General features: G+C 40.2%; 1 protein-coding gene across 11 annotated transcripts; it reads right to left on the bottom strand.

The window, feature by feature from the left end:
* Window positions 1-123: 123 nt before the first annotated feature.
* On the bottom strand, window positions 124-21,442 carry zfr2 (zinc finger RNA binding protein 2). Of its 11 annotated transcripts, none has more exons than XM_067596958.1 (19): window positions 21,284-21,442; window positions 18,249-18,504; window positions 17,157-17,274; window positions 15,778-16,005; window positions 13,712-14,046; window positions 13,258-13,446; window positions 12,789-13,029; window positions 12,231-12,409; window positions 11,607-11,726; window positions 10,768-10,913; window positions 9,708-9,861; window positions 9,361-9,566; window positions 8,830-8,998; window positions 7,282-7,456; window positions 3,603-3,691; window positions 2,504-2,599; window positions 2,210-2,336; window positions 1,984-2,081; window positions 124-1,881 (listed from the first exon to the last, which is right to left on the bottom strand). In XM_067596958.1, exons 1-19 carry the CDS (start codon window positions 21,334-21,336, stop codon window positions 1,708-1,710), a joined length of 3,153 nt encoding a protein of 1,050 aa, XP_067453059.1. In that variant the 5' UTR covers window positions 21,337-21,442; the 3' UTR covers window positions 124-1,707. The 11 variants fall into 11 exon arrangements, with proteins under 11 accessions (XP_067453059.1, XP_067453064.1, XP_067453067.1 ...); XM_067596963.1 differs by having other exon boundaries at window positions 2,225-2,336; XM_067596966.1 differs by having other exon boundaries at window positions 9,708-9,834.
* Between the last annotated feature and the right edge of the window lie 147 nt (window positions 21,443-21,589).

Raw genomic sequence — 21,589 nt, 5'->3', positions numbered from 1 at the left:
CAATTGTAGTTCATGTGTAACAAGGTGACGCAATAAGTTATTTTGTTCTTCTGTTTCTACACAATGTTTGACTGCTTAAATGTGCAAAAATACAAAAACAACAAAATCCAAAGGTGACAAAAATGGCTTAAAAGTGTTTTAATATCTCCACCTTAATTTTAGGCAACACTACAAAGACATTCAAATAATAGGACAGCAACGTTCACACTTTTCCGTTTCAACAATACAAAATAGATTGCAACATCCTTCAGAAATAAAATAAGCAATACCTATATGATGCTCTTGGTAAATGAAATCTAACTAAAACTGCACAATAATTCTCTCACATTTAACTTTTAAGCCAAAGAGTTGTGCAATTGTCCCTTCCCTGTCCTACATCTCTGTGAAGTAAGATCATTACCTGACAAAACAACTCATAAATGTTCCCCTTTGTCTTCTGTAATACACAACATGATGCAGGCACAAGGAAGAAAGTCAAAGGACTAGTAACCACTTGATCATTACAGTAGATATTCAGTCTTACATTTTTTTTTCTGACTAAAGCTTCTCTCTTCTGCTAACCATACTCTGGAAGAAAAAAGATTACTAGGCATATTTAAATGATAAAATTATGGCTGCATACAGTAATTGTCATTTCGTAAGTGCTTCATTCCCTCAGCATGCTACAGACTGTGCAACATATGACGTCTCTCATCAAAGACCTCCTCTCCGCAGAGAGCTTCATGGGGACCTCCCAACCTCCCATCAAGTTTGTGGGTTCTTGACAAATCATCATGACGTATTCAAGGGGGGGGGGAAGTTATTTTTGTCTCGTTTTGAACGTGTGGTGCAGGGCCTTTGGTTGGATTTTAAAACTCTTTTGTCCCGGCTTCCTCTGATTTTCAAAACGTATTAGAGGGAAATGTCGCTTTACAGGAGACTCAAGTGGGAGCAAAAAGGGCTTGAAGAGTTCAGGAAGGACCTGTGAGGGTTCTCTCAATGGCGCCACACTATTTTATTACTAATGTGTCGGGGTTTTTTAGGCACAATGAACATCACAGTACAGTCAGTCTTCTCTGATCTCTCTCACAGTTTCAAAGCCTCAACATAAACCTCATCTTTTTTTAACATAGACTGAAAAACACATTAGAGTGTACAAACGTCATGCACCTATGTTAGCTCCGTGAGTCGGATGGTAAAATTGAACTGGCCTGAAAAGCAGAAAGGTTCAGTCTCTTTTTTAAAGAGAAAATAAAGCGCAAGGTGCTGATGTTTAAACTGTACTGGAGGCGTTCATATCAGAGCACCTCTAATACATAAACAATACAACTGTGGGCGACAGTGGCGGTTTAACTATTGTGAATGAACATGGAGGGGTGGTCAGTAGTTAGTGTGCAATTATACTGAAATGGAATGATGCAATCAGTAACTTTCATGATTTTTTTTTTTACTGAGCCAATTTACTTTGCACACTTTAAAAAGTACACTAAATCTGCAGGAAATCGCTACATGGGAGAAGGATTTGCAGTACAGATTCTCAAACTTTCAGTCTCCTCCTCGACATGTTATTCCTCTTAATTCAAGGGTAGACATGTAACATGTAAAGTCAGTTATATTCATATGTGTATAGCTGCGTGTTAAGATTGTTTTCGAGATAAGAAAAAGTTTAAAGTTGTGACATTCTACCAGTCTCTAAACTAGCAAACGCCCCCACTCTGAGGGCAGAGGTCAAGCGCTCGCTGCTTCCTCCTTCTTGTCTTTTTTGCCCTCCCCCTCCCCTTCGCCTGTGTCGCTGACGTCCCGTCGCCGCTTGCGGTTGCGAGCGTTGGCTTTGGACGCAGGCAGGGACTCCATGCCCAGAACCTTGTGGATCTGACGGAAAGCGAGCAGCCGTAGTGCATGCTGGAACCGAAGAAGAGAGCAAAGAAATGTAGGTTATAAACAAAACTGCTGATGTGCTTTGAGATGCTCAATAAACACTGAATGGGAGCTTTGGGAACGTACCTGCGCACTGGCGGTGATGTCCTCTCTGGCTTGAAGCATCATGCTTTCCAAAGCGTCTGTCGGCTCTTTCTCACAGGGGTCGAGCAAACCTGGTCCGTCTGAGTAAGGGGAGGGAAACAAGAAATATTAATGTGACAGAAGAGATCAGAAATAATGAATCATCAAGGTGTGGTGGCGTTTATCAACTGGAGAGATTTTCTGAACTCTACTTATTCGTATAACATACGTATATCTGTCGGACCTGGCAGCAGGATGCCTGTGGAGATGCACTCCAGCACCCTGCGCATGGCCTCCCCCGGGCTGAGTGGGCCTGTAGCGCTGCTGATGACCTTCTCCACCAGCAGCTCCATTGCCTGGAGAAAGAAATACAATTTTTGCTTATTGATACACCTCTTCCTGTCACTGTCCCATCTCTCACACCTTATATGATATTATATGATATACACATTATAAAGTGTGCCAAAAGTATTAATGTAAATGTTTTCAGCAAACATGATAAGGGACAGGTGAAGTCACTTACCCAGCCGGGCATCTTCCCCCAGGTGGGCACCCGCTGACATAAATCTCTCAGCACCCGAATGATGATCACACAGGACTGCAGCCCGTTGGCGCGAGCCTTTAGAGATTAAGACAAAAAACAAAAAAGAAAATAAATAAAAATAAACTTAACATTGTGATCAATATTAGATAAATTGAACTTCTGACGACACCATTGTAAACTTAACTGGTGACTGTAAAATGTAAGTTTTAAATAAGGATGTATGATTCTACTCTAAACTTCAAATTGCTATTAGAGATTGTTAACAAACAGCCAAAATCCATCCCATAGTAGTGACACAGTCACAGTAACTTGTTAAAATAGGAAAATAACTCTACAAATTAGATGTTATTGAAATAAAACACTGTCTTTATTATAGTGGGAAGGTTTTCTGGTTATAATGGGAGGCTTCTGCATTGAGATTTTATCCAAAGTTATAAGAACAACAGGAGGTCAGAAACAACTGTTTAACAGTAAATGAACAAAACAAAACAAAACGAACAAAAAAAAACAAAAAAAAAAAACACAGAACAAGCAGCCCCACAAGAAATAACAGAACAGGAATTAACTTGAATGCCAGTAAACCAATGTGGTTTTTCTTCTGTAGTGCCAGAGAACAAACAAAGTAATGTCTGCTTCCAACATACAACTCTATTTACTATATTGCTTAACATCGATGATGGCGTCATTCCATTTAGCTGCACCCGTAATAACAAGGCCCTCTCACAGCTAGATGGAAAGAAGTCATTATTAAGGTTATTAGTTAAACCTGTGTTTGACAAGTTGAAGTTTTCATCTGCTGTAAAAAATTTGGAATTTGATGAAGACCTTTTCCACAGCAGACAATTTGACATGTCATAATAGGAAAAACACTGGTGTAGCTAATTAAAAAAACATTAATAACAGATATTATTTATTAATTACACCGACTATGAGCAAAATAAGTCAAAACTGTGAAAAAAGGTCTATTCTTGTGAATAAAACAATAACAATTTCCAGCAGGGACTGAAACAGTAACCAGAAATGATGGCGGCAGGATACACTACTGTAAATGATGATAAAGTGTTTGTGATGTGTTTACCTGAAACCATTTGGCGTGACGGAGAGCAGCCAGGTATTCCAGACATTTCTTCTTATTCAGAAGATCAGGAGGGTCCTTCTCAGCCACACCTGATGGAGATAATACGTACGGACTTACAGCAAAACTAATGCAAGACCCAGAAGATCACAGACAATAAGTCACAACCTGTTACTGCTGATGTACAGTCGCCGAACCAGGGACGAAATTACAAAAACACCGGAAACATTTATCTGATGTGACCAGACACTTCCATGAATCCTTAAAAACTGTTTTGTTTCAGTTTGTTTGGTGAGAAAATTATATAATATGCAAGAACAAAGCAAGAAATTTGACCATCAAATACGGACTTGTGTGTGTTTATGTGTTTTACAAATATTCTGAGTGGAAGAAATAGCAAAAAAGTAGAGCGGAGGGTGACAGACACATGCAAACAAAGATGGAAATCCAAGGCATTCAGAGAGAAGACAGATGGGTTTTTGTTTAATCAATAGTTAATTTTGTGAATTTGTTGCCTACCCTGCTAATTTCATAATTAATTTGGATCCAATTATCATCAGCCAGAGTACGCCTTTCTCTAGAAAGACATTTTGACTCGTGAAACACAAGTGTAACTAATAACATTAATAATGTCCATTCATCCATCTTCTGACGCTTATCTGGGAACGGGTCGCTGTGGCATCCGACTGAGTAAGGAAACCCAGACATCCTTCACCCCGGCAACGCCCTCTAGCTCCTCCTGGGGGATCCCAAGGCATTCCCAGGCCAGAGGAGATATGTAGTCCCTCCAGCATGTTCTGGGTCTGCCCCGGGGTCTCCTACCAGTTGGACATGCCTGGAACACCTGCAGAGGGAGGTCCAGGTGCCCAAACCACCTCAGCTGGCTCCTTTTGATGCGAAGGAGCAGCGGCTCTACTCTGAGCTCCCCCCGGATGTCGGAGCTCCTCACACTATCTCACAGACTAAGCCCAGAGACTCTCCGGAGGAAACTCATTTCGGCCGCTTGTATCCGTGATCTCATTCTTTCAGTCACTATTTAAAGCTCGCGACCGTGGGTGATGGTTGGGACGCAGACCGACTGGTAGTGAAGGAATTCAAGTATTAATAACGTCCACGTTGCATTCAGGTGCATCAGTGCCGGGGTGATGGTACTGAGCCACTTTAAACTGGTGCAGAGCCATCGTTAATGTTATTAATTACACCTGTGCTTTTCCTGCTTTAACAAGTCCAAATGTCTCTACAAGAAAGGTGCAATAAAGACAGATTTTTCTGTCATTTAACTAATTTCAGATATACAGCTACTTCTCGTGATCATGAGGTCTCATCAATATCAACAACTCGTAAATTACATTTTTCAGTTGTTCAGGAACTAGCCATGAATCTGCATCTTTTCATTCATTCACCAAATGTCAAAATCAGTTTTCTTCACTTTACTGCCAATTGCTCCCTTTGCGTGGAAAATTTCCAATTATTTTCTAAGAGAATTATTAATAGGTAAAAATTTTTTTTAAGTTGTTTCAACTTCTTTTAAAAACTTCCTTCACTAAACTCAAACAGAGTGTTTTGGATTTCCTCTTTTCTTGCACTGGATCATCAGCTTTGCATGAGTGCCTGACTGTCACAGACATGTTAGATCAAAAAATGTCACTTTAGAGCATTTAACAACTGAAACATGGACTTTTATCTCCTTGGAGACGGGTATTTGGAAATGAGATTGTGTTTTGTTCTCATTTTATACCAAATGTTTTTAGTCTGGCTTCCATTACTCCTCTACAACAGACCTTTCTCACAGCAGACATTTTGACTTGTCATAGCAGGAAAAGCACAGTTGAACATGATAACATTAACGATGGCTCAATTTCATTACAGGAAGTTATACTGGCGTAACTTTACCAGGTTCAATAATTTGGAAACACTATTCAGCCATCATTAATGTTATGAAATGTACATGTACTTTTCTTGCTTTGTCACATCAAATATCTGTTGTGAAAAAGGTTGATTATGTTTCAAAGGAAGTTTCTCTTGCAGATAAAGGCACAAGAGCGAAGATACTTCTTTCCCTTCATGCCTCCATATTTTAAAAAGGTAACAACATCAAAAATCAAACCAATTTAAGTCAAATCTATTAAACACAATATGACAAAGCCAGAGATTAACTAAATTAGTAGTGCTAAAAATGGGAGAATAAAAAGTTATGTTTGTTTTTTTTTAAAAAAAAAAAAAAAGCTTTTGTCTGTGTTGAATTTATGAAATAATAAAGCATGTGTGGACATAATTTGAGGACAAATTTAAAGACACATTTACAAGACTGGTCACCTAAAAAATGACAAAGTCCAGCTCTCTCTAAAACATTCAATGTGGTTACTGATGACTGCCATGAAGAAATATTTCGTGACAGCAGCCGTCGGGCTTTCCACACTTCCATGTTCACTAGAACTGTAGCAACAACAGAGGACATTAGCTTTCTTACAGGGGAAATACAAAACAAAAACAAAGCCACTTTTTCTTTTTTGAAGTCTACACTAGCATACCACTTAGAATCACGACCCATATTTATCAGGCCTCTTAGAGTCTGGATTTAGCAGCAGCTGACTCCCTCTGATGACAGCTGAGAGGGTCTTCCTACTCTGAAAAGCTTAATAAACATGGGCGACCTGGTGTCTTTTCATTTTACCGTTCTTAGTGGTATGTGTACAAGTGTGGTCTTCAGGATTAGCCATTAGCTTGTCTAGGTCTGCTGATACAGAATTAGGGGCACTGATCAACAAACCCAAACAAAAGTAAAATAAAAAATAATAATAAATAAAAGACAGCGGCCACAGAAAACATTTCTAACATGTTTTCCAAATGGGAAAAACACATTACAATGCTGACAGTTGTTGGAGCAGGTGGAGGAGTGTTTGCAACACAATGATCTTGAAAATTAGCTCAATGACAACAGATTTACTAATGCTGTCTGATTATTATTAAAACACGGATCATTGTGAGGCGATAAAATGACACTCCAACACCTTATCATCGATAATGCCGCAAATATGATGCAGGGATGAGAGAAAAGGGAATGAGAAGTCACTGGACCTCAAAATCCCCCTCATAGTATCATCGCCAAAATGCAACAAGAAGCAATACTTTTTTTTTTTTTTTTTTTTTTTTTTTTTTTTTTTTTTTAAATCAAGCCTCAAAACTAACAATATTTATTGAATAGTGTCACCATTTGATGCATTTTCATCCCTGGGCATTATCTGAACAGTGATCATCGCTTTTCTCTTATAGTTTCCCAAAAGGTTTTTATCTGAGCGTGTGTTCACAAGATAAACACACACCCTAGTGGCACAGAAAGGTCGGAGAGCCCGGCTTTAGATTCCCATGTTGTGGAAAAGAAATAAAGAAATTGGGGGTCTAGTGTAACTGCAAAAAATGGGGGAAATGAAAAGAGTGGGACAAATGAATGTGAGAGTTAATTCTTATTTTAGGAGTTAAAGAAAAAAAACAACAACTTGAATGTGGGCTTGGTTAAAGTCCCACCTCTCATTCAGTAATTTAAGAGCTTTTCAGCCTAAAATTTTAGGCTGCTACCAGGTGGAAGGGTGGAGCGGGGGGTGGGGGGGAGTGGGGGGTATATAAGTGTATTACACACAGCGCTAACATTTGGTTGGTACTGAAAGCTTTTGGCTTCTCTAACCTTTCTCAGCCGCTTTTCCTCCTGCCTGCTTGTCCTTCTCAGCAGCAGGGTCCTCCCTCATCAGCGGCGAGGTGAGAGAAATGGTCACCTGCATTTTGGGCTCCTTGCTTGATAATATCACGATGTTCGCCTCCTCGGGGTGAGCCTGCACCTCATACTGATCTTCAGAAAATGTCTGCCGGTTAAAAGGACACTTGGGATTACTCACTACAGAGGAGGAGGGGTGTCGGGGGGCAAAGAGTAGCCTTGTCTGGCAAGGTTACAGGGCAATACTGTAATGTTTTTAACCTCAGGTTGTGCAATTTTTTTTTTTTTTTTCAAGGCTATTGAGATTACAGTTCCCTTTTTTTAAGCAGGGTTAGTGGCATGAACAAAAATATCTCTCAACAATTAGTCATCAGCAATATCTTTGTAATAATAATAATAATAATAATAATAATATATAGGAAAGGAAATCAGGCGGTTTAAGAAGAAAAACCCCATCTCACTCTGTAGGATTCAGGTGTCATAACCAGGCAGTGAATCTAAAGATCAGTGAAAAGCTCCTTTAATGAGACACTCGTTACAGCTAGAGTAGGAGGGAGGAAGAGTGAGCAATTACAACACATCACAACCTTCAGGTTGTCATCATAGCTGTATTTGGTAGCAATCCTCTGTCTTGTTGGCCTTAAATGGAAATGCCATTAAATTAAGTAATTCACATGGGATTTTCTCTTTAGCCTGAGGGAAGTTTAGTCATTTTTGAACATGGAAAAATTCCTCCCAAAGCCAGAATCCACACGGTATTCCCTAAGATGTCATATTAAAAGGATAAACAGCCCAGATGTGCTGTAACAACAACGAATGAGAAACAGACTGAATGGAGTTATAAACGTTACCTTTACAGAGTGGTAGTTACTGTAACTCTACTGATTTCTCTTTTACAGCTTAGAAGTTTATAATGATTGTGTTTCTGGCTGTGGGAGATAGTTGTACATGTTCACTAATGAAACATGAACTCCTCTGGAATATGAGAAAAACCCATCTAGGATGAAGGGAGTCTTTGCAGTTGAAGTTTTCTGGGTTTTTGTGTCTTGTATCTAAAAATATGTGAGTTTACTGACATCATTACATCACAACGTTTTCAATTATCTTTGTTGTTCCCTTGCTCTACAACAAAAAGACAAAGGGAAATCCTGTGGTTCCCATTCTATTTATATAACGTAAAAGTCATTCAGTCCCTCAGGATGCAGCTCTTATGACAAGTCATAAGGCAGTGTAGTCCACCTGACAAATATAACTTCCTCGTTTTAAAAATACGCTGCACTTCACATATTTAGAAAACTACTGGGAAAACCAGCACAGTACGCCTTTTTTCCTGCCATTTTTTGTCCGATTTGTCTCTACAGTCCTTCTATATGATCCCATACCCACCTATAATATTTAAGGTAAAACCTAAACTGTAAGAATATTAATGTTGTGAATTCCTCAATCCTTCCCTCCTTCAGCCTCATGCACAGCATGGGAAGTCTTTCATTTCCCTTTAGTTTACTGGTGAGGTTTTCTTACCGCCAGTTCCTTGGGCAACTGCTTAGCGATGTTCTTCAGTAAAGTGATGGTGGGTTTCTTAGCGGTCAGCAGGATGAGTTCAACATTTCTGTCTCCACGAAGCAGCAGGCCTTTGGCCAGGATGCCCACCCTCATCACGCCTTTTAGCAGCCGTCCTGAGTTCTCAGTACTGTCAGGAGAGGGAAAAAGGCCAAGATAGAGACTTTAAGAGCAGGTTTTACACATGTATTATAAACACAAAGCTTCAACAGAACCTGTGTCGATCTCTATTAGATATATATCTTTATCTATCTATATATATATATATATATATGTCTGTTGGATCAGATACATGCTTAACTTAAAGCTAAAGTGGTAACATTTGCAGCAACTTTTATTGTTGATGGCTTCTATATTTGCCAGATCACAGATACTCACTAATACTTTTGCATTTCCGTAGCTCAAATCAATAAAAGTGCTTTTAGGTTTTAACGTTTTCCCAAACGTGTCAGCAAAAAATATAAAAACAATCTGCCAAAATTGACGTTTTACCCCTTTTCGTCTCCACTTTCAGTAGCAGCAGTAGTAATTTCTGGTGTCTCCTTCTCCAGCAGGGAGTCGGACACCAGTTTTAGGGCTCTCTCAGAGTGGGAGACAATCCTCTGAACAGCCTGCAGCTCCTCCTCCACCGGGTAAATGGTGGAGTGTTTAGCCATGATGTGGCGGTCGTCCGGGGAGTCAGGCCGCCGCACACACGTCTGAAGGAAGTGGGTGAATAAAATAATTCATCACACTACAAAACTGAGGGGAACGGGAATAAAATAAAAGCTTCTACAGTAGATTTGAGCCAATTTTTATTTTTTGAAGTGAAAGCACAACAAAGCAATCGCGAAGCTCACCAGTAGAGGGGGGACAGGCATACCCGGGCGACTCATCAGTGGTGGAGGAGCCATCCTGCGTCTCTGCTCCCCCCAGTACATCTGCTCCTCCTCCATCCTTCTCCAATACATGTCCTCCTCATATCTCCTGCAGGAGAGGGGGACGGATGTGTCACTAGAGCAGAAAAAGTCACTTATTTCCAGAGGGCAATGGTCATGGCTGCCAAAAACAGTAGTCAATAAAAACATTTAAAAGCATTTAAAAAAAAACTTTACCAAAAGCTCTACTTTGATCTAATTCCTCTATATATATCTATATATCCTCTATCTATATATATAACAAAACAATAAGCCTGGTAAATTAAGAAACTTTCTGAGGTGGCCCCTAAAAGTGCCATTTATGATCAAATCTAATTCAATGTTAACAACTTACAGTATCTTATTATACATGCAAGAGAGATCATATGATTGACCAGTGTCAGAGAGAGTCGAGAGAATAGGAAGCGTCTATAAAAATACTGTAAGAAATTCCCTTTTTTTGTCCACATTTACATGCGTCAGTCTTACAGTCAGCTGATTAACTTAAGCACTTCCCCTTCACTGGTATTACCTGGATGAATTTATATTTTCTTTTTCTGTCTGTTTTGTGCAAACATGGGAAACTTAAGAGTACATAAATTTAGATCTCTGACTGAATCTAAATGTCCAACCTCAAGACTTGTGAACTGAACCCTTGTGACTTTTCACCATCATCATATGAAGTCTGTGAGGGCACCGGGCCACAACGGGAATAAAATGCACTATTAGATGTGACTTAAGACCTCACATCTCAAAGTACTTTTCTGAACGGTTCTTAAGTGTACTGATATTGGCAAATTATGCAAAATAAACCTCCCAACATCAGTAAACTTACAGGACCAGATGTCTTCAAAGATAAATATCACTATGGCTTTTAAATTGTGTAACTTATTAATGATCAGTTTCTTTTGCTACTCACAGACTTCTCAGGAACTTAAGTCTCTTAAGAGAAGTGAAGTGTGGACATTTGGATTCAGGCTTTATTTTTGTCTGGAAGTCCTACCTCATCTCCATGTGCCAGCGCTGCTCATCGTCTCTCTGTCTCTTCAGCACCGCCTTCTGCTTCTGCTTCTTCAGTTTGCTCTCCTGCAGCTTCCTGGCCCGGTTACTGGGCTTGATCTCCACAGGAAGCTCTGGATTCACTTTCTTCTACAGAGCGAGCCAGAGGACGACAGAAGAAATGTAAGGGTAATGCAGCCAGAGAGTCGGTACACATGTGAGCCTGCACTTTGTCAGGTGATTCCCACACTTACATACAATACAGACAGAATAAAAAATAAAGTGAAAATTCAATCTGAGCTCTGCAGAATGAAAACCTTCAAAGACAAGGCAAGAAACATTAAAAAGGCCAGTTTTTTCACACCTCCAGATCTCTCTGCGATTGCTCATTTCATGCATCAAAACAGGCGTTCACACAATAATGTCATTGTCGACATATTTAAAAAAGAGTTTTCCGGGGATTAGTTTAAGCCTGGGTTAAAGGCTGTAAATCTGTCAGACTAGTTTATCCGTTCTACCCAACTCCTTATCAGATTACGGTTGAAATTTTTGTTTTTTCTTTGAAGGTAGAAGGAAGGAGAAGAAGGAAGAGATTACAGTTTAGCCACGGTGTTAGTGTTTCAGGGTGGATAGAGACAGTTTGGAAAACTACCTGAAAACACTTCTGTGTATGGAACCAAGTTTGAGAGTCCCAGTTATATAATACCAGAAACACTGAAAGCCTTTTCCTCAACTTTACAGATGAAGGTTGCTCATTATGCGTCTGTGGTTGTGATAACTGGAGCTGATTTCTGTCTGATTGTGGATAACCAGTCAGACAGGAATCAATAGTGATGCTCTTACTTTGTACTGCAGTCTGTGTCTTCTTCCCTTCAGGTGCATGTCTTTAGCGTTTGGGTCGTTGAAGCTACATTCACACAATTTACAGTGGAATCGGATCACTTTGCCGTCATCGTTACGAACCTGAAAGACAGAAAGTTTAGATGAATATACAAGTAGTATATTAGTATATAGTATCTCAACATTAAAGTACAATGTAACTGTTATTAGAATTATATATAAATATACTGTATTATATATATATTTCCCAACATCATCACAACTGAAGCTTGACTAAAAATGTTTTTTTGTTTCTGGAGCCAGAACTGATATTTGGAAGCACAAATTCTTTAATGAAAATATTGGCCCAGTATTAATTACAAGACCCTGACATTTGTGTTCAAGTGTTGCTTTTGTGTTCATGTTGTAAAGTCCTGTGAACAACACAAAAAGCTGCACAAATTATATAATAATAAAAATGTTTCTAAAATAATCTTAAGCAATTTTTACTTTACAATGTACAGTAACTTTTTTGATGTACCTATGACACACCAGCAGTGGCCATTATTATTCCTCAGATATACTGCACTGGTTAGGACACATTTATGAGTGATATCAGGATAATTTTTCTTTTCATTTCCTGCTTACCTCCTCTACATAGTCGTGTCCGACTGGCTGAATGTCTCCCTGGCCCCCGGCTCTGTCATTGTCCTCGTCGTCACTCTGAGACTCCATCTTCTGAACTGACTGTTGCATCGGCTCCTCCACCTTCGCTGCTACCACCACCGCTGATGCTGCTGCTACCGGAGCGCTGGCTGGCTTATTGGCTGTGAAGCAGGCAAGATGTTGCAGTTTAAAGCACTGACTATGATGTAACAAATACATGATATATACCAATACCATATGTACCTTTGTTAGGAAAAAAAACATTTGTATTACACTTAAATGAATACTTATATTGAAGGGTTCTACTTCAAATGCTAATAAATGACTTTGAGGGGAAAATTGTTCAATATAGGTTCACACTTCAAGGTTTAAAAACTGCACAAACTCCAGCTCTGTTGAAGTGTGAGTTTCTTTCAAAACCCATATGAGTTTTGATTTAAACCTTTAAATGGTAGGTCGGTAGGGGATGGGAAGTGGGTAGGAAAACATAAATATCAGATTGGGACTAGATATTAAAGTGCTCTAAGTTGACAAACTTACAAATGACAGTTATTTTGGAAGGAGCTGGTTTCTTGACTGGTGCTGTTGTTTTAGCCGTGGCGTTTACAGCCATCTGTTTGGGTGTAGCAGCAGGAGATGAAGTGGTTGAGACCGAGGCAGGAGCGGAGGTGGAGGCTGGAGGTTTCCCAGCTGTCGAGGTTGTGATAACCGGAGCAGAATTCACCAACACCGGCTCCGTTGAAGGTATAGGTTTGCCCAGCTTGGTGTGAAGTTTCACCACCTTTCCAAGGTTGACAAAGAGAGACAGAGTGAGATACAACCATTTAAGGCCGCTGATACTTAATCCCATCGCAGATCCCTGGGGGAGGTTTTGTTCTGAGACTTGGCAGCTCGGAGGGAACATCACATGAGTACACCACAGTCGTGTCCAATAATGAAAGCATGTTGTGTTGAGTCTTCTGAAAGATCTACGAAAACTCAAAGACAAAAGCATCACAGCTGTGCTAACCTTCTGGTGTTTGGCCCCGCGGATATGGGCGGCGTAGGCGTCCACTCCAGTGCAGGAGACGTCACATAACTCACAGCGTAACTGGGTCTGGACCCCTCTGGGCCCGTTGCTGGCCCCCGTCTGCCCCCCAGACTTCAGGGCTGCCTCCTTTTTCTTATGCTTCTGGCCCTCTAGATGCTCCCGGTACGTCTGATTCAGTAAAACATACCAGTTAGTCGAATGGAAGCATGAAACCATAAATTACACATAAAGAAAAAAAGTCAAATTTGTTACTTTTTCACTGGATTTCACAAAATAAACTTAATATCATCAAGAGAGAATGAAACTAATGTTCTCTAGTGTCACATCTTAATAATGTAACATATTTGTTTTATTTTTTGTATTCACTGCACCACAGAGAGAGGGCTTTATATTGAAAGCTTATGAACAAAATCTTGCCATTATAAACTCCTACCTGCGGGCCTGCACAGCTGATCTTGCAAATTTCACAGTAATGGAGCTGGGGTTGCTTCGGAGGCCCTTTAGGCTTCTGCAGCTTGTTCTGGTGAAACGTGGGTTTCTTGTAAGTGTTTCCGGCCGGGGCTGTCACCATGTTGCTGCCCGAGTTGCTCCAGGAAGAGCTTGTGAGTTGCTTGGGGGGCGGCTGGATGGGGGGCTGGGGCTGTTGGGGCTGCTGTGGCTGCTGGGGAGGAGGCTGCGGCTGGGAGAGAGTCTGCTGGGCCGGCTGGTAATAGGAGGGGGTGGATGTGGAGGTGTAGCCGGTTGAATCATAACTGGAGTAGCTAATGCCTAAGGGTGAGAGAGCAGGAGCAGAGAGAGTGAGAGCAGAGAAAAGCGGGATTTGGGTCACACATGAACAGCCACCAGTCACGCTGGCAATAAGTAAGATGTATTTTAATTTCACCAGAGGCTGCATCAAGGCCAACTAAAGATCAAGAAGGATCGCAGTCGCCTTTGATGGGTGTTAAAAATGTACAAAGAAATCCCGACTTCAACCTTTAATTAACAAGATAAAAATAATTGTATACACCTGTCCCAGCCGCTAACAATCAGCTCAGGCTTTTGTTCAGCATCAAAGACACTCTTGGCTTACTTGGTCTTTATTCTTATCCACTGCAACACACAGTGGATACCACGCAATCTTAAGAAACAACCTGCACTGAAAACACAGTCACTCACTAAAGCTGGACACAACAAAGAAGAAAAATATCAGCTCTAAATAATCCTTTCAGTCAGTCATTGCACCTTTATTTTAGCAGCTATGATCAATGTCTTTATTATAGCGATGGATCACATGACCACTTTTATGTGAAGGGCGGATTTCGTGAAGTGATAAACTCACAGGTAATCATCAATGACATTTTTCATTTTATTGGAAACAACCAGAACTGAACTGAACTGAATTATATTTGAAAGAGAAAACCAGAAATGGATTTTTGAGTCGCAGTATTTTATTGTTCTTTAGAGAGACTGTGAGAGACTTTTGGGGGATTATAAAAATGTTTCGCTCAAATATATGAATATTATTGCTTTCAGTTTGATGTTTGGGTTTATACTGTTTATGTTCATTCAATGTGTAGAGTGTCATGTTGAGCATTGCTGCATCCTTCGTGAGGTTTGACTAAACCAGAGGTTTTCAAAGTGGGAGGCGGGCCTCACCAGGGGGGCTCCAAACAGTTTCAGGGGAGGCTCAGTGATAGAAGTGAAAAAATATTACATTAGTTATCAAAAGGAGATCATGTAGAATAGCCTAAATGTGTGTGATCTGGTTAAAGAGATAGTTCAGAGATACAGTAGTTTAAGGGAATTTTACTGTTTTTCCCACTTTCTCAGAGTCAGAAACTAATAAATGTCTTCAGACAGACCTTTTTGTATTTGGTGTAGTCTGAAATATGTCAAACCGCAATATCAGGCTATTTTGGCTCAACTGTTGAGTGTCTATGGGATCAAATAACATAATCATGATCCCATAGGCATCCAGGAATTGAGCGAAACTTTTCCAAGCTTTGTCTGAGGGGATGCCTACAGTCTCAGACTTTGAATACCCCTGGTCTTGAAAGTTTTTGTTTTTTTTTAAAAAAAAAAGACTTCTGGCAAAATCTCAAATGCCAGGAGAGTGACCTGCCTGATACTTACAACTGCAAATTTACAGTTTGATTAAACTTTCTCTAATCAGGGTCATTTCCAGAGCCGGATATTTCCCTTCGTGGTTGATGTAGACCAAAAACAGTGACCAGGAGAGTAAATCTTTCAACAGGTGGCCAGTGGTTAATGTTGCTCCGTATTTGCCGAATGTGTGATAGGCAAATGTTTGCCAAGTTCAGAGACAATGTGTCAGTGTTGTGTTTACAGCTTGTGTTTCTGCTGCCTCCTTGTGGCCAAAAAAATCTGGTTTGCAGATTTAACTTCATATGTATTTATTTCTTTACTATGTGTAAATATAAAGTATATTTATGCTACTCTGTATTTATTTTACTTTGTACAGCCAACACATTGGGTAAATCCCATCTCTTATCTTACCTGAGTAGGACGTGGCTGAGACAGAGGAGCTGAACGTGGAGCCGAGGGTGTAGGAGGAGATGGGTGTGGGAGGCTGCTGGACACTGGTGGATACTGGGTAGATGTTGTAGCTAGTGGACACAGAGCTGGAGGGGGCCAGTGGTTTCAGGGCTGTTACCTGCCTCTGGGGTGGAGGAGGCTGGCTGTACACAGTGGTGGGGACTGGACTGTAAGCGCTCTTCACTCCTACTGAAACAGGAAGGGAGTCGCGGGAGTGATGGAGCAAAGGGGGGAGAGAAGAGAGAAGAGAGAGGAGGTGGAAAAGAAGGTCAGCAGCGGAGAGCAAAAGAGATCCGACGCATCCGACACATCCTCTGGGATGGCCTGTCAAGAGTTTTTGGCAAGGCGGACAGGATCCTCATTTCACTACTAAATGAGCACCAGACACATTCCACATGTATCATATAACCCTTGAAAAGTGCTAAGTAAACAACACGAACACCGTAATGACAGATGAGCGACTATTCCCACAGCAAGCCAAGTGAGGAGTGTTTATCCGAGTTCTACACTGTTAATTAGACCTGAAACACTGATTATATGAAAGTCAACATTGTGGTGAAAACTGTGCTCAAGTATTTTTGGTGAATAAAATGATAACTCGCTGGCCTCTGTTGCCTTATTGAATGTATTCTTTCATTCTGGTACCAGAAGGCAAAACAAACAGGGTGTCTTGCATACAGTTTGCTTAGAGCTCTACACCAAAACACTCACTTTATACCACAAGACAGAAAACAAGGTTATCAAGAATTACGTATTCGGCTCCCATAGTCATCTAGTCACCAGTTTTCCCAATACACACTCACATAAAGAGGAGCGCAAGACTCATCCTTAATGTTTCAAAGGTTCATGCTCCTTATTCAAGATGTATCTACATACAGTGATTCAGCAATTACATACATTTTAAGTAAATTTCCATCACAGGATTCAAAATTACAAAGTCAAAAGTATCATGTATTTACATGTGCTCTCAAACTGTGACCAATTTTTGTTAATCGTATTTAAATTATTATTCATCAGGACATGAAAACTAAACTACAATATCTTGATTTGAGATTCTTGTTGAGTAGAGCCCAACTAATGCTGGATGTCTGAGGCCAGAACCGATACTCATATTTGAGAGTTTTAAAAAATCTGAGTCCAGCAGACATCTCTGATACAAATCCTCTGAATCTGGTCATTAAAGAACTGAGACAAAGATACAGAGTATGACATTTTACAGTTGAAAAATCCAATGTACACATCATGTATTTGTACTGCAGTTTCACCATCCATCCCTTAAAATGACTTTTAAAAAAAACAACAACTCCAGACAATTTAAAAATAAAAGTAAACTGACTCACCAGTCTGGTAGTAATTCTCTGTGGGAGTCCTCTGAGCTGGGGCTATACTTGTCTGATAGTACTGTTTATTGTCGTAGGTCGTCACGGCAGCGGGCCGTCCGTAGCTGTAGTTGTCCTGCTGAAGTTTACAAGAGAGCTTTCAATCCAATGTGAACGCAGCATCTTAAAACTGCAGCATAGCTTAATGACTATTTTTGTTTTATCAACAACAAAAAGCACAGATATCATAAAACGACATTAAAGCCACAACGTGTAGAATTAGTGTTTGATTATCAAATTATTCTAATGGCTTAAGATTTTGTTTGTGGAGAAATGCTGCGGTGGAGGCTGCCTTCCCTTGATCAAACGGATGTGAATGTGCAAAGACAGCATTTATGTCAATAAGAGACAATACCCAGGGAAGTTCATTAGAAGGCTAATAAGTAATATAATATTTTGGTTCTCTGTGAGGTGATTAAAGGTCACTTGGCCTGTGGAAGATGTTGAGACATTATTATCTCCAAACCAGATGCAACTGATAAAGTTTAGAGAAGTCTGAGACACCATTGCTTCTAAGATGAATCATACTTGGATCATTACCAAAGCATCAAGATCACTAATGAACTCAGCAATAATGCCAGAATAGTTTTGAATATGATTAAAAAACGAGGTAGAGACTATAAAAATAAGCTCCACATTAGGAGGGGTAAAGAGGGTATATAATATGATGTTTTATGATTTTGCATTAGGTTCTTCTTCCCGGGATCGAGGCCTCGGTTTGCTTGTATCGGTCCTTATGCACAGTAAACCTATTCACATTGAACTCTAACAGCTTCAAGAGTCTTTCTCTTACAAGTTTTGAGTTTAATGCTACGTTGTGGGTGACCTGAAGATTTATTGGCCCATCTGAAGATTTCCCACGATAATGTAAACCGTCTTTTTTATATTGACATTGTGAAAGCACTAAAGGACATTTTTTAAATTCTACACACAGTGGCTTTAAAAAATACTTTTAAAATTACAAAAACTGCATTATACAACATCCAAAATGACCACGTCATGCAGTGAGACACTGGAAAGCTGAAATCATAAGGGAAGCAGAAAGAGACTGACCGTGTCCGAGTATACCTGGTACGTCTGTGGGGTGGTAGTGGGCTGCGGAGGAGCTGGGGGATCTGGCTGTCTGTAGGCATAGTCTGGGGGGGCTTGGTGGCTCTGATAGGTAGGGTAAGGGGCGGAGACCACAGGCCGGGCTGCCTGGACTGGGGCTGGAGAGTAGGATGCGGTCACTGCATGAGCCACAGCAGGAGCCTGCTGGACGCTGTAACTGGCTGTAGAGGGGTGGGAGTAGGCCTGGGGAGGCTGGGTACTGAAGAGGAGGAGAGGAGAGGGGGAGTTAGACTTCAAATTATTAAACTTTGGGAAAACATTCACTTCAGTCTTTATCTTGAAGGAAACCTGAGATCAGATCACATTTAAAGTGCATGTGTTTTCTTTCATAAAAAAGTCAAATACCGGCAGATATTTTTACATTCAGAGCAAAAGCTTTTTTTAATCACAGCAATTTAAATTGAATTTTGAACTGCATTCACTACAGGATCCATCTTGTCTGGTGTAACAACTTATCTGCTCAGAATATTTTGCATCCTTTTCTGTGATCATGTAAATGAATCCCAGGTGAGTTTTACATGAAAACAACTAAAGCTTTACAGAACAGCAGGATTGTTTTACAGTGCAGGCAGGTGAGTTTTATTCATTCATCTTTAGTAACAGTATAATTTTACTGCACTTTAAATGACAGAAACTACCAACACGTAACACGTAAACATCACACCTGATCGGGATGATTTAATTGCAGAAGCTCAAATAATATATGATTCACTGAGCAGACCTGCACCGACCTCTCGTTAATCTCTTGTGAGATTTGAATTGTGACAGTGATTCGGGACGCAGAGAGCGGTTACTGGCAACGACATCTGTAACTGAAGCCTCAGCATCTCTATTAAGCTTTCACTGACAGGATGGACAAGAACGTGAGAAGGCTAAAATTAAATGACGCCTTAAGGTCATACAAGAACGCACAGGGTAAACGTGCTATAAGAGTGATCTTAAATTTATCTTATAAATAAATGCTGGACAGTGTGGAAACACTGAGAAGTTGCACAGGAAACTTTTACTTCCATGCAAAGACCACCAAGAAGGGAAAAATACTTTTTTCCAAGACTGACTAGTCTGTAGCTGATGTCGAGTATCTTAATAGTTGCTCTGTATTTTCATTATCTTAGCCTTAAAATACTGAAGAAGCACGAACTGCAAATTTCCAAGATCTAATATTTAGATTACGAAAGTGTCACATACTTTGCAGTGACACACATCTAAACATTCAAGTCTGACACCGTTCCAGATATTTCAGCAGTACAAATAAAACAGAAAACAAATCGATAAATTTAGTTAAACATTCGGCTGTTGACCTACTTTTGTGTTCTGGCCGATTCCTGCTACCAAAGCCCAGAAATCCGAATGTCTTATCTATTAAATATTTTACATTTTGGACACAGGATACAGCTGTTTCCCAATGGAGAGTAAACCTTAATACTCACTCAATGTTTATGGAACTAATACTATACTACGACTGTAAATACTACAGACACTGTTACCTTATCTGCAGTAAGTCAGCATCACACGGAGACAAAAACCTTACATCTAAATTGAAGCTGTAGAAGTTGGAGCTCAATCTGGAAATAGGACTGAACCTTTAAGACAGGTCATCAGTTAATTAAAATCAGGGGAAGTAGCTCAGACTGAAGGAAACGCATACAAACATTAAGCACACCTAGCTAAAACTAACACAGTCTAATCTGTCCTTGGTTGTATTTGTATGATACACTGACAGATGTGACTAATATTTAGTCTACACTGATTGATAATAAATGGGGTTTAAAGCTGCAGCGATAAGTTGATTAACCAAATGGAAATTAAACAGCAACTATTTTGATAATCGATTAATCATTACAGTCACTTTTTAGTTAGTTCAAGCCTCTCAAATGTGAGCAACTGCAGCTTTCCTCTGTTTAATGTTTATTGTAAATTAAATAGCTTCAGGGTTTGGACTGTTGGTCGGAAAAAACAAGAGATTTGAAGATGTTATCTTAGACTAAAATGGGAGTTTTTTTTCCCTTTTTTTGACATTTCAAAGACTAAATGATTAATCTAGATAATATCCTTATCAGCCCTAATGGGGTTGACTAAACATGTGACACCCCTCAGTATAATGCAGTAAAACTCAACAGAACCACAAAAACAGCCTCTAAAATAATAAATTTGAAACAACACCTCTCTACAACAGTTTAATCAAAAACTGAAAATTTTAACCTTCATAAAGGCAGCACCGACTGCAGGTCTGTTGACAAGGATTATTCATAATCTGATAACTAAATAGACGTGAAGAAGGATGCATGTTATGTGTGCTGTGGTGCAGGGAAAGCAACATCACTTCTGTTTGCCAGGTTTGGTTTGTTAAACCAACCGGAAGCATGAAATCCTCACACTTCACTGACCGCAGTGAGTCAAATGTCAATTTAATATGATCACCTGTCAAAGTGATATAAAATAATTTAACCTGTTAGACCAACTTGCCAAACAACCATCCATACTGCGAGGGTTTGACTTAGTTTTCTACCTCTAACACAAGCATCTATCTATCTAGTTTTTTCCTCTCTGGCAGCATGATTCTATTGATCAATCATCTATAATAAATGAACCGCTTGTGAGATAATAAACCCTCAGTAAAACCAGACCAGAGTTAGCTCTCCCTAATCCTAACCGCTGCCAAAATCTCACCGTCACAGCTGAAGTCAGCTCGGTTAACCGGCTGCCAGACACTAACCAGGACATCAGTGTGTCAGTAAAGTACATCGGCGGTGTTAAACCATCAGTAGAGGATGACTTTACTTTACTGGGATTCACCTAAAGTGGAGCAGCGTGTCTGGAAGCGTTGGCCTAACGTTAGCTAACTCAACTAGCGTTTCAAGCTAGCTCGTCTCTGCGCCGCCACGCAGCCAAATCCCGCCGGTGACCGACAAACACCGACGACTTGCTAATGTGACTTAAAAGTCGCGCTGACATGAAGCTGCATCAACTTGAATTACCTGTATTGCGGACCGGCACCATGTGTGAAGCCGAAATAATTGCTTGCAGCCATCTTGGCATCCCCAGTACAGTACAGCGCTGACAGACAGCAGAGAGACCCTGAAACTGGCCGACAAGATAATTCACCCCCCCTGCTGCAGCCGGTGGGAACACCGCTCTGCTACACCGGAACTGCGTAGACAACAAGTTATCTTACACACACAGCCAGTACGTTATCAATAAATATACAGCGAGACAGTGTTTATCTGATTCATTATTTCTGCTAACTCATTAGTGTGTCATCATAAGTTTTAGTCATGTAATCT

The sequence above is a fragment of the Thunnus thynnus genome, chromosome 8 (genome assembly GCF_963924715.1).
Source record: "Thunnus thynnus chromosome 8, fThuThy2.1, whole genome shotgun sequence".
Classification (NCBI taxonomy): domain Eukaryota; kingdom Metazoa; phylum Chordata; class Actinopteri; order Scombriformes; family Scombridae; genus Thunnus; species Thunnus thynnus.
Note: the sequence above shows the minus strand (reverse complement) of the source record. Positions and strands in the feature narration are given on the sequence as shown.